We start from the raw sequence: 12,472 nt of genomic DNA, 5'->3' as shown, positions 1-12,472 counted from the left end.
ACCTGAGGTCTGATATTGAGGGCAGGCGTAGATCAAGAAGCAAGTATGGGTGCAAAGCAGAGGGCGCTGGCTCGCGTCAGACCAGTGGTGGATACGAGAAGTGATGTAGGTATCGACGGTGATAAGTACTCGGGCTCGAGGTAAGTACGTCCACTCCACACCAGCAACGACTGACACGGCAGTAGCACGAGTTATTCCTTATCCGCGAGCAAAGAAGAATTCATCAAATGCTCGGTCTGCTGGGAACTCACTAGCGATCGAAACATACTCGTCTGCAACAACAATCACACGATATGTGGCGAAGATGTGAGACGACTCTTTGAGATCTGGATCAAAGATCGAACCACGACACGACCTCAGTGCTTCGATACACAATTCAATATCCGCAATTGCGTACGGTTCCTGAGGAGAGAGATTCTTCAAGAGTATCATGCCCGACTTCGGGAGTTGGCAGAATCAGCGGGGAAAGACGATAGCTCGGTATTCGATGGAGACGATGACAGATTTGTGAGAGAGTCACTCGAGAAGCATGATATGTAAGTTGGCCATTGCCGTTTCCAGGTGTGCACCACAACTGACCGTTCATCCGCAGGCAACAATGCCCACGCTGCAAGACCAGAGTCCACCGAACAGACGGATGTATTCATATGAGGCACGTCAAAAACCCATAGACCTTGCTGAGTCAAACAAGCTAACCACCCCAGCTGCCCATGCGGAGAACAGTTCTGCTACATCTGCGGTCGAATCTGGGACAGATGTCTCGGTAGACACATTCACAACAGCAGCATTGGGAATGCAGGTCAAATCGGTCGCGATATGCCAACCTCAGCACTCGACACACTTCCACGAGACTGTCGACACCCACCCAAGGCCTGGCGAAGACTGGACGAAGAGACAGCCGTGGCATGCTGCACACATCCTCGAAGGAAGCTGCGGTGCAGTCTTTGCAAACTTACTGCGTGCCGGAATTGTCAACACTTGGCGTACTCGGAGAATTGATGGCTCTTTCTTGATTGTACCTGGAGGGTTTGGATGATGAACGGAGTCGTTGCTTGTTGGCGAATGAGGAGCACACCGGTGACGGTATGGGCCAGAGGAGTGCCAGTATCTTAGTCGCGATGGTCGAGGAGGTATGACAGGCCTCGAGCTTGAGCTAAGGCTGTAAAGGGTGGTGCACATGGTTGCTACAGCTGTCATCTGATTGGCTGAGATGCGGATCCAGGAAGCCTGGATGTCGATGCAGGGACTTTTGTAACATGTGAAACTTTGCTGTAAATGCATGATAACGTCAATTCGATTTGTTTCGATGGCGTTTGAGAACGTTCAATATTGATTATCATCATTCTGCTCCGTTAACAACTGGTACATCTCACTGTGCCACTCGAGAAGCAACCTGATCGCAATCTGAAGTGACCACCAGCCTTTCCACATAGCAACAAACATGGCAGCAGCAGCAGTGATGGCGCCGACGGCACCGACGGAACTGACATCCCCAGCCTCAACCGAACCAGCCGTACTACACCATTCGAGCAGCATCAACACCAGCGCTCCAGCCACGTCTCCTAGCTCAAACCTCCTAGTCCAAAAGATCTCCTCCGCCCTCCACAACACGGGCTACCCCAGAAGCACAATCGACAAAGTCTCCCATCTCGCACAGTCCAACATCGTCGAGGCATTCTACCCCTCCCTCGACGCAGGGTACTCCCTCAATCTCTTTGTCCGCGATGAACTCCTCGACAGCTCGAGACTCGAGGAGCGGAATCTGAGGCTCAACAGTAACGAGCCGGTGCTGTTACTTGAGTTCCCACGGAGCACTCGTCTAACCGCTGGATTATTGAAAGCGGTGAAAGAGGATATTCTGACGAGTTTGAGGGAGAGCGGGATTATGCCGGTGAGGGTTTATGTAAGGTTGATTGAGGTTGGAGTTGGTGTGAATGTGGTGTTGCTGAATGTGGTCAATACTGATATTGGGGGGCCGAGTATGGTGCAGTTGCTTGATGCTGCTTTCCATGGAGAGGGATGGAAGGAGGAGCTTGTTTTGAAGGAAGGGTGGAGGGGGGAGGATTTGTTGTGGAGGGATGAGGTTGGGTTTGGTGGGGTGGCGGATGAGGCGGAGCAGGAGGCTGAAAGTACAGATGTTGTTGCTGGTGAGGTTATTGAGAGGCCGACGGAGGAAAGCCAGCCAGCTCAAGAGAAGCCGCCTCAACAGAAAAGCATCGACGATGTCCCAGATGAGGTGGAGGAGGTCGAGACCGACGAGATTGAGCACCCTGCTATGGAAGAGCTTCGCGAACGTGAGGCGGAGAGACCTGGAGTCCAGCATCCACCGCGGTCTCGGGCGCAGGCCCGCACGCAGGCTGATCCAAGATTGTTGGATGTCATAACTACTCAGCCGCCCACAGCGACGGACACAGATCCTGTCTCTGTCATTGGAGGTCGCTCGACTGAGTCTTCCGATGATGGATTCGAGGTTGTTGAGAAGGCATAGTCACCACTGTATAATCTTCACCCTGAATTTGAACCTGACCTGCTTCCCACACTTGAGCTTCGACTCCGACCATTCTCACTAGCATGTCCATTCCGATCATCAGCATCCGGCATCTCTTCATCCTCATCCATAGCATCAAGCTCAGCCTGCAGAGGACTTTCTCTCGGTTCCAACTTCTCCAGATCTTCCAGCACCTGTCGAGACGGCAGTTTCCACAACGATGTAGCGCATGACCTCTCCTTCGTCAACAACTCATCCACAAATTCATCCATGTATGTCAACGTGTACTCTTCTTTCCTCCTCCGTCTCAATTTTCTGGAATCAAGTAGAAGTGGCTCGAGGTTCTTGTAGATGTCATCGGGGTCAAAGGTCAACCGTATGTAGAATGCCGCCAATGCGCGCAAGTACTTCCACTCTTCACCCCCCGTGTTCAGATACTCGAGGATGATCTCGTTGTCCGGGACGAGAGTCAGAAGTTTGAATGCGAGACAGAGGAAGGGTGTCGGCTTCATGCCCACGCCATATGTGCCACCGAAGTATGTTAGCTCGACCGCACGATCAAGCAGAGTCGCGGCGTTAAGACCAAAGCATTGCTCTTTCCAGTAGAGAGAGTCTGTAATGCGATCACGAGTCGCGGTATCGACGAGGGTTGCTGGATTTTGTCCTCGTACCAGTGGTCCTGAGTAGCCTCTATTGTCAAGCGCATTCGAGGCGTCGGCACGATGGCTCATATTGGGAGGTCTTCAGGTGCCGACCTGGGTAGCATCAGTTGAAGAGCATGAATCGTCCTGCGATCGCGACGAGAAGCCTTCCAGATCTCACATCCGCGAAAATCTAGCTGCCTCAGGCTGCACTAGATTTTGCTCACTGGGGATTTGTGGTACGTCATAGTTTCGAATGCGATTGCCCTTGACAACCAAAAATGTAAACAATATTCCCTGGCCCTCCTTGAGCTGCTGCATTGCGCATGCACCTAGACCCAGGCTATTGATAGAACGACGAATTGCAATTTCGACCATATCAGAGCCTCATCCATCAGTTGATCAGAGCTTCCATCGAACAACAACATCCACGTGCACACCAGCCCGGTAATGGTCCTCCTCACATCATCAGCAATATCAGCCGCAATATCAGGCGGAGTGGTCTGCCTCTTCACGTTCTTACTCTTTCTGTCGGGATACGCTCTACAACAGCAGAGCGTAAGATCTCTGCAAGCAGCATTACAAGAGCCTGTTGAAGTTAGGATACGGGTGCAGCCCACGTTACCACCACAATTTCAGAATGTTGATGAGGAGGGGGACGATGACAATGATACCTCGAGCACGAATATCGAGATTATACCGCCCCAGGAGACCGCACAGATAGCCATGGGCGTGGACGATCAGGAAGGAGCCGGCTCGTTATCGGATGTTATACGAGAACCAACCCCTCAGCAGTTATGGCACGCACATGTCGACGGATCACCCTTCAGCCCTACATCCAGCCAGCAAGACACAATACCGACTATACCACAAGCCCACTCCGACCTCTCAAACGCCCACTTCGCCTACGTCCTCTCCCTCCCCAGCCCAACAGACCTCTGCTCCGCCCTCCTCTTCACAAAATCCCACCGCCAAAACTCCCAACTCAACCCCCAAATCGACATCCTCTACCTCTACCCCTCAGACTGGGAAACCTCCTCCCACCCCACGCACCGCTCCGCCCTCCGCCTCCTCCTCGAATCAGAACACAAACACTCCGCCATCCTCCATCCAGTCCCCATCTCAAAGGTATGGGCAGGTATAGACGTGGAATCACAACTTCTCTCTGAGCTAGCAAGGAACCCGTGGCCGTATGATCGGGTGATGTACCTGCGGACACCGGGGATGGTGGTTGATACGATGAGGTTGGATGGCACGATGACGGCGACGTATGTGGAGAGGGGACTGATGAAGACGGAGTGGACGAAGTTGAGGGCCCCGGTGAGGAGGGGTGCTGGTGGTGTTGCGACGTTGCATCCTGACGTTTTGCTTTTTGCGCAGGGGAGGGGGTTGATGGAGCCGGTTGGGGAGTTGAAGGGGACGTTGACTGCGAGGGCGAGCACGAGTCGTGGGGTGGATAATGGTGATGGAGTTAATGATGATTTCCTGGCTAGGGAGGCAGCGTATGTGCTGTTTGATGAGAAGGAGCTTAGGAATAGGAGGAAGGAGAAGTTGGACCATAATGACATTTTTGAACGGTTTGAACGTGAGCGGGAACTTGCCTGCGAAGGAACGGATTTATTGGTTTGAGCGTGGCTGGGTTTGGGTATGATGATCTATGAATGTATATATTATGACATCTTTGAGCATGGGAGATATCATGGCGCTAGAGAATTTGGACAAGGTGCATTTTTGGTACAGTAAGAGGGCATAACGATCTTGTTCTGCATTGGAATATAGGTAGAAGAAGCACTTTGTGACTGGACATCAACGAACTATCTCGTCACCACAAACGTGGTTGCACAACACCCACATCCAACCCCTAATCGGTCCCCTTATCCAGCTCCTTCTTCAAATTCGCAACTTGCACCTTAAATTCCCTCCACAACTTATACTTATCAAGATCTTCATCACCTCCGTTCCCATTGTCAGCCCCAACAAGCTCCTCTCCCATCTCAACCATATCCCAAGCCTGCTCCCTCTCCTTCTCCTCATGCCTCTTCTTCCCCCCTCATTAGCAATAACCAACAACGTACTAACAAACGCCTCCTGCATATACGCAAAACTAAACCCCCCCATCAACCGCGCCATAGGCCCCACCAACCCATCCGGAAACTCCACATCCTTATCCTCGTTATCCTTCAACTTCCCCTGCCAGTACTGACAATACTTCTCTCTGCTGTCCACATCCGGATCAGGAAACAAATACTTCCTATCGAATCTACTTGGCCTCTTCGCAATCCCCGGGTCAAGACGTTCAAGGTGGTTTGTGCTCCCCACCATTAATATCCCCTCGTTCTCGGAGAGACCATCGACGGCATTGAGGAAGAACGAGCGGACATCATCCGTGACTAGGCTGTCGAGATCCTCGAAGACGAGGTAGCACGGTGCCTCTCGTCGAGCTTTCGCGAAGATAGAGCTGATACTGTACTCTGGCCCCGCGAAGCTGGACAGACTCTTCACGTAGAGCGTGGGGATTGGTTCGGATCTATCGTAAAGCGTCTTCATCGTGGCCTTGATACTCACTGTTTTTCCGTTGCCTGGTGGTCCGTAGAATATCAGCCCTCTTTTCCAGGGGACGCGGAGACGACGGTATGTTTCGTGCGAATCGTAGAAGCGGAGAACAGTATCGAGTAGGTCCTCCTTTAGATCTTCGGGGAGGATGATATCCTTCCAGGAGGATTTCTGGATCGATGCGTAGAGAGAGGGATCTTTCTGCCAGTACCCTTGGTCGAAGACCCAGATTTCGTTGTGGAGTTCGTTCTGGTAGGAGCCCACCGTTTTCATAAGGGCGTATGCGGCGCCAGGATCGGATGTGAGGATGTATTGGCGCTTCATGGATATCCATTCGGTGCCGTCACGGGCGTCGAGGATATAGATGAGGAATTCGACGTCGTGCCATTTCAGGAGAAATTTGGCAAAGATAGGTTGAGTGGTGAGGGTGCCGTTGCCGCCGGAGAGGCGGCGGTGGCGGGGGAGATAGCTTGTCCATGTTAGGGACGTGGGTGTGGAATGTTTGTTGCCGGAGGAGGTGGTTGTTTGGGTTGGGGAGGTTATTGGGATGATTGTGCCGTCGCCGGTGGCGGAGACGTATCCGATGATGTTGACGTTGCGAGGGTCGGTGTCGATTATTTCGAGGTTGGGGTGGGCTGCTTTGATGGCTTCGTACATGTGAACGTCTGTGTTGACGCGGGCGGCAGAGGCATGGTCAAAAAAGGTGGATGAGATGTTGTCTGGGTGGTTTGTGGTGCTTATGGTGGGGTCTTGGGTGTGTGATTGTGATGGGTGGGAGGGTGCTTGCTGGAAGGAGCGCATGGCAGCCGGGGCTTGTCCGTCGTCCCAGACATGCTCATGAGGTTGTCCTTGCGACTGTCGAAAGCTTGCGAAGTTGAATGGCAGATCGCCATTGAATGGGTCGTGATACGGCATGGTGAATGATGAGAATAGCAGTACGACTTATGAATGGGACCCAACTATCTGCCAATTCGATGTGCAGCTATTACTGATCAACGACTTTTAAGAACTGGTGTCAAGAACGATCCAGCGGTCTTGTGCATGAACGTTTACAGGTGACCTACTTCTAGGAGAGCTTCATAAAACAACGTTAAGCTAGGCAACAGCTCTGCTACCAAAGGTTACATAGCCACGGAATGTAGGTAGATCTTTGCCTTGTCCGGCGAGTTTCACCTTTCGTGAACGTGGAGATTCTGCCTGGTTCTGCCGCGTTTGCCGTGTTTCACCTTGGGGCCAAGACCTCTGGTCCAGGCAAGCACAGCATGAATATAGGTAGGAGTACTCAGAACGCATTCAAGTTGGGAACGTCATCGTGAACTTTCATCAAATGGTATCACCATAGAAAAGAGGTCTGGCCTTCATGCACCATTGCTGACCTCTTTCTCCTTTTCCACCTCCCTCGTAACCAAGTCGCGAATGCCAGCCAGATCAGTATTAGCAGGGACCTTGATGACCTTCCTCTCCTTTTTGTCCAGCCCAACAAATTGTTCAGGAAGTACACTGTCGAAATTGAAACCAGTCTCATCCTTCAATGCAAGATCGACGGCATTTGCAAATTTCGCAGGATGAGCGGTAGCAAGCGACACAACCGCCACACTCTTGTCATGTTCAGAGCTACCAATTTCTCGTAGCGATGCAGCAACACCAATGGCACTATGCGGATCAAGCACATATTCCTTCTTCGCGATTGCTTCACCACGATAGCAGGCCCGGATCGTCTCCGTCGTGTCCTTGTCGCTAACACGATATGTACTGAAGGTCTCTCGAGCATTTTCCAAGATTTCTGGATCAACTGTGAATTGGCCTGTAGACTTGAGATCTTGAAACCATCCTGCGATCCTCGATCCAGCTTCCCGTATGGATATCTCCTTCTTGACATGCGGATTCGTCGCAAATTCTTGCTCAAGCGACAGGTGCCAAAGCAGACGCTCGAAGTTTGAGGATACTAGGATGTCCATTGCTGGTGAGAGCGTTTCTTTCACACCCTCTGCGTGAGCTTGCGAACCATCTTCTGGGATACCGTTGTGAGGATTCTCTGTAGGATGATGGGTGGCTTTCTTGCTGTATGTGCCTGTCTGCCAGAATCGATGTAGGATGTCGTTCTCGTTTGTTGCGATTACAAGCTTCTTGATTGGGAGACCCATTCTTGAAGCGTAGTATCCCGCTAGAATGTCACCGAAGTTGCCAGTCGGGACAACAAACTTGACCGGCTTAAGGTCTGGATTCGACTTGAGAAGTGTAAAGTATGAATAGAAATAGTAAGTGATTTGAGCTAGGATTCGTGCCCAGTTGATACTGTTCACTGCGGCAAGATGGTGGATTTTGTTCATTTCTGGGTCACCGAAAGCAGCCTTAACAAAGTCCTGGCAGTCATCGAAAGTGCCTTGTACGGATAAGCAGTGGACGTTCGGATCTAGTACTGTGGTCATTTGAGCTTCCTGCACAGGCGATACCTTGCCGTCTGGGAACATGATGAAGACGCTGACATCCTTCTTGCCTCTAAGACCATAGATCGCAGCACTACCGGTATCGCCAGATGTTGCGCCAATGACGGTCAGATGGTGTCGAGCCTCCGAAGCTGATATCGACTTGTTCTTGCGCACCAGGAAGAACTCGAACAGGTTGCCAAGAAACTGGAGAGCGACATCCTTGAAAGCGAAAGTAGGACCGTGGAAGAGTTCGAGGAGGTGAAGGTTTTTTGACTTGTCTAGCTCGACAGTAGGCACGACATCTTGGTGTCTGAAGGTAGAGTAGGATCGATGCACAATATCTTTGAGCTCACTGTTCGAGATCTCATCCTCGTCCACGTATCGGCGGATGACTTCGTAAGCCAGATCGGGAAAGGAGAGGTCTTTCCAATCAAGGTAGTCTTGTCTGACATTCGGAATGGTGTCTGGGTGGAAGAGGCCACCATCTGAGGCTAGACCTTTCAGCACGACCTCTTCGAAGCTGAAGAATTCTTGCAGGCTAGAGTCATGAAATCTTGTGCTTGAATACCTTGATTTAGTCGTCATTGTGGTTGATTTGGCCAGAAGAAACAGGGACGAACAGTAGAAGAGCACAGAACTTGTAGCAGCACTTATTGACGTACGCCTGTATTGGTGATAAAGGAGTGACAATGCTCAACAGGAAGGTGCTGCGCTTACTGCCTCCCTTGTCAATAATGTTGCGGTCGATGTCCGACCAGTCGCTGACTCCGAAACCGCCCAAATTTTTGCGACTACTGCTGGATTTGGATTAGTGTCATATTTTATACACTGCAATGGGTGGATAGTGCAGCAGTCATGAGGCTACTGGTACGGAGGAGAGCACGATGGTCAGTCTATGAAGGCTCGCTGCCCTTGTTAATGAGCTTGCGGTAGAGTGACCGCTAAGATAGTGAGCATCGCGTTAGAGACACCGTCCACCTACATACATATGAGTAGAGTACTCTTTACGATCTAGCAAAAATGTCAAATTTATGCATGTTGCCATGCTTGGGCCTGAATCCACACAGCAAAGGTAATATATGCTCTGGACTTCAGTCGCTCACTTAAGTAATAGAGTATCTTGTCTGGATTTCTGCAACATGGACACGGTTACAACTGATAGTGTCCAGTACTCATAAGTCGCGAGACCGTCGGCTCGCTGGTTCGAGCAACTCTCTTATATCCCAAACCCACCCGAAATCCTCAGTGCTAGAGTCAAACAATACCACAACCACCGTCTCCTCAACATAGGACAAAGCAGACTCGACCACCCTTAACATGCCCACCTCAGGCCATACAATCTCACGTCCAGCAAATCAAGCCAAATAACTATACCCCCTAATCTCCTCCTCCCTCTCCATATAATCCTTCTCAATCAACTTCTCAATATTCTTCTTGATATCACTCTGATCCAAGACCCCTCTACTTCTCGTCGCCTTAATAACCTCCACAATCAACTCATTATGTCCAATCCTCTTCCGACTCTTCATAATCCGCACAATCGCTGCCTGCGTCTCATAATGCCGATCCGCCGCCACACGCTGGTGTGTCTCCTTGTTTTCTTCTTTGGTTTCCTTGAGCTGGATCTGATTGATCTTGACGCGGAAACGTGGGTCGGTGAATGAGGCGTTGAATGTGAATGTGTCTGTGTCGTTGACGTCGCGGGATTTCGGCGTTTTATTGAGGACTTTGTATTTTGCGCAGGCGAGCGATTGGAGTGTGCGTTTTACTTCATTGTCAGGGAGGTTGGTGAGGGATTTGATCTGGGAGTAGGAGAGACTACCGCCCGTGGGGACGTCGTTGAAGAGGAGAAGGACAATGGCTTGGAAGCCTGATACGACTAGTTCTTTGACGGATTTAGAGAAGCGGGCTTTCAGTTGGCAATGGGCAAGCGAGGGCTTCCAGGTTAGTTTGCGGCCAACGTGTTTGTCTTTGAAGTGGGATTCGAAGTCGTGTTGGGACTTGAGGATGCTGGTAGGGACATTGACGGGGATGTCTGGGTAGGTTGGCCAGGCTGCAACGGAGAGGACGTTAACAGAAATTTCGACGGGAGGTTTGACGCCTTTGTCGGATTGGATTTGGTTGTAGGATTTCATCTCTTCGCGGGCGAGGTCCATGTCTTTGAACATGCTTTCAAGGTTGTGCGTGAATTGTGCGCCGCATTCGTTCCGGAGGCGGGCTAGCATGGATCGTTCTGCGTCGAAAGATTGTGTTCTGCCCATCAGGAGGCGACGGGCGAGATCTTTCTTGTAGAAGGCTTCGAAGACTGCTTTGCCGTGGACGAAGCGGAAAAGATCCAGAGCGTCTGAAAGGTGCTTCTCAACTGACTCTTCTTCAGCTTCGTTGTCGTCGTAATCTTGCTCGTTTTCTCCTTCTGCGCTGTCTGTTTTCTGTGCAAGCTTCGGTATCGCTTTTGCACCGCCCTTCAGCAGTAAGTCGATATGCTTGGCGATCATCTCACCAGGTTTGGCATTGTCAGTGTCATAGTTCGTTTGCGATTTCTTGGTTTTGTTCATGAACTGCTCGAACGATTTGTGTAACGTGTTGCCCATGTGCTCGCCCTTGTGGAAGCAATCAACATGTAGATGATCGAGCTTACGCTTCAGAGCAAGTAACCGCACTACCATGTCTGGTTCGTTCTTCTCGTCGAAGACAATCATTGTGCCTTCTGTTTCCGTGAATTTGGCATAGGGGCTGCTGAGCAGGTGATGATGACTTTTTCGTGCTAACAGCGTCCAGCATTGCTCAATCTCGGTATCCATATCCTGCTCAAGCATATCGAGAACACCGTCCATATCAGATAACCTATCCACGTTCTCTTCCACAAAGATCTCATCGAACATATCCGACAGCTGAGTCCTTGTCGAGCGGTCAAACGATAGTGTATCGCACCTAGCCAATTCATTGTCCAGCAGCACACTACACGACCGCACGTAATGAGGTAGGTCTTCCTTCTCAGCCTCTTCTTTCCGCCATTGCCAGAACCACCATCGGGATTGTTCCAACAACATAGGCTCAAAATCGCCGGTGTACACCCCAAGGTCGTGAAGAGCGTCGACCGCAGCTTTCAAAAGTGATGCGTTCGAATTATCACCCTTCCTATCCTGCTGAACAAGCTCGACTGTAGCCCGCAGAACAGTATCCCGAATACTCTGCTCGTAGAATATGGCCGACCGAAACATGTGCATACCCACAGCATTAATGTCTCCATGCTCTTGGTGCCGGATCAGATATGCTTGGTTCAGGTAGAAGTAGATATGCCTTATCGTTTGCAACTGAGTCTGCCACAGCGCCCATGCATCAACGAAAGCCTGCAGTGCTGGCGTACCGGATTGATCCTGACACGCTTTGATGAGTTGCGGCCTGACATTCTCATTCAAATGAGCTGTACATTTCTCTTTCAGCCTGCCAAATAATTCCGCTGCCCGACCCTGTCGGCAGATGTGTTCAGTGGCTTTATACAGCTCTTCTAGCATGATCTTGACATCCCCACCTTGAAATAGCGAGTCGAGAGCAGCTGACTGTTCCCTCCATTTTCGCTCGTAGTACTCTGAGGGATCGACCTTGGGAGTGGTACGTAGATTCTTTACGACCAGTCTCTTTGGACCGCCTTGACCTAACTGACCAAACGGCCTGGTCCCGTTCATAGGTTTCGACATAGGAGATTTCGATTGCGTAAGATCGATGACCCCATTGGGCTGCCTCCTCGAGGTAAAGGTATACATGTCTGCGAATGTCCTTGCTGGTGCTGGTTGCTTGCTGGTGCCGTTCCGCTTCACTTCCTTCACGGGCTCCTCCTGTTCTTCAACACTTGCACCATCGGACAGCCGACTCCCTTGGGATGACACAAGCTCAGCAATGGAAGGTCTGGATTTCTTGGGCGGTGTAGAAGTTCCAGCCTCGTCCTCAGTTGTGGCGGGCGTCTTCCGTTTAGTTGATGATGAACGAGATGCTGATTCTGATGGCTGGGAATGTTCGACGGCCTTGCCCTTCTTGGGAGGCATCTAAGGGCTGGTCAGATATCGAATGGGACTGATAGCCGTTTGATAGCATGACATTGAAATGGAGATGTGTAATATGGGACAGGTCACTTGCCTCTTTATCGCCTAATGCTTGCTGCCAAAGAAAGTTCTATGACGGTACCTCGGATCAGTGAGATAGCTTATTTCCGGCCCCGTAATCCTTCTGTTCCGGCGTGAGTGGGATGCGGTGAGGGGTGCCCTTCTAAGTGGCAATCGCGAAAGTGACGCCTGGAAACACGTCGAACGCGTCCCCATTGACATTTCTTGTGCAACAATAGTTCGCTGCAGTCACTGCACAAG

At 50.9% G+C, this 12,472-nt stretch overlaps 7 protein-coding genes across 7 annotated transcripts; 3 read left to right on the top strand and 4 right to left on the bottom strand.

The window, feature by feature from the left end:
- Window positions 1–45: 45 nt before the first annotated feature.
- On the top strand, window positions 46–540 carry PMZ80_009419 (uncharacterized protein; the record flags this gene model as incomplete). Its single annotated transcript, XM_064877814.1, has 2 exons — window positions 46–140; window positions 186–540. 2 exons carry the CDS (start codon window positions 46–48, stop codon window positions 538–540), a joined length of 450 nt encoding a protein of 149 aa, XP_064726539.1.
- Window positions 541–1,441: 901 nt separating this feature from the next.
- Window positions 1,442–2,488, top strand: PMZ80_009418 (uncharacterized protein; the record flags this gene model as incomplete). Its single annotated transcript, XM_064877813.1, has 1 exon — window positions 1,442–2,488. One exon carries the CDS (start codon window positions 1,442–1,444, stop codon window positions 2,486–2,488), a length of 1,047 nt encoding a protein of 348 aa, XP_064726538.1.
- A 17-nt stretch (window positions 2,489–2,505) lies between these two features.
- PMZ80_009417 (uncharacterized protein) lies at window positions 2,506–3,219 on the bottom strand (the record flags this gene model as incomplete). The annotated part of the gene is made up of 1 exon (XM_064877812.1): window positions 2,506–3,219. One exon carries the CDS (start codon window positions 3,217–3,219, stop codon window positions 2,506–2,508), a length of 714 nt encoding a protein of 237 aa, XP_064726537.1.
- Window positions 3,220–3,579: 360 nt separating this feature from the next.
- Window positions 3,580–4,758, top strand: PMZ80_009416 (uncharacterized protein; the record flags this gene model as incomplete). Its single annotated transcript, XM_064877811.1, has 1 exon — window positions 3,580–4,758. The coding sequence occupies one exon, from the start codon at window positions 3,580–3,582 to the stop codon at window positions 4,756–4,758; it is 1,179 nt and encodes a 392-aa protein (XP_064726536.1).
- Window positions 4,759–4,990: 232 nt separating this feature from the next.
- PMZ80_009415 (uncharacterized protein) lies at window positions 4,991–6,597 on the bottom strand (the record flags this gene model as incomplete). The annotated part of the gene is made up of 2 exons (XM_064877810.1): window positions 4,991–5,170; window positions 5,209–6,597. The coding sequence occupies 2 exons, from the start codon at window positions 6,595–6,597 to the stop codon at window positions 4,991–4,993; spliced, it is 1,569 nt and encodes a 522-aa protein (XP_064726535.1).
- A 443-nt stretch (window positions 6,598–7,040) lies between these two features.
- THR4 (threonine synthase) lies at window positions 7,041–8,696 on the bottom strand (the record flags this gene model as incomplete). The annotated part of the gene is made up of 1 exon (XM_064877809.1): window positions 7,041–8,696. One exon carries the CDS (start codon window positions 8,694–8,696, stop codon window positions 7,041–7,043), a length of 1,656 nt encoding a protein of 551 aa, XP_064726534.1.
- Window positions 8,697–9,466: 770 nt separating this feature from the next.
- On the bottom strand, window positions 9,467–12,154 carry PMZ80_009413 (uncharacterized protein; the record flags this gene model as incomplete). Its single annotated transcript, XM_064877808.1, has 1 exon — window positions 9,467–12,154. The coding sequence occupies one exon, from the start codon at window positions 12,152–12,154 to the stop codon at window positions 9,467–9,469; it is 2,688 nt and encodes an 895-aa protein (XP_064726533.1).
- Window positions 12,155–12,472: the final 318 nt, after the last annotated feature.

Source organism: Knufia obscura (assembly GCF_036327395.1).
Source record: "Knufia obscura strain CCFEE 5817 isolate CBS 148926 chromosome Unknown scaffold_13, whole genome shotgun sequence".
Classification (NCBI taxonomy): Eukaryota; Fungi; Ascomycota; class Eurotiomycetes; order Chaetothyriales; family Trichomeriaceae; genus Knufia; species Knufia obscura.
Note: the sequence above shows the minus strand (reverse complement) of the source record. Positions and strands in the feature narration are given on the sequence as shown.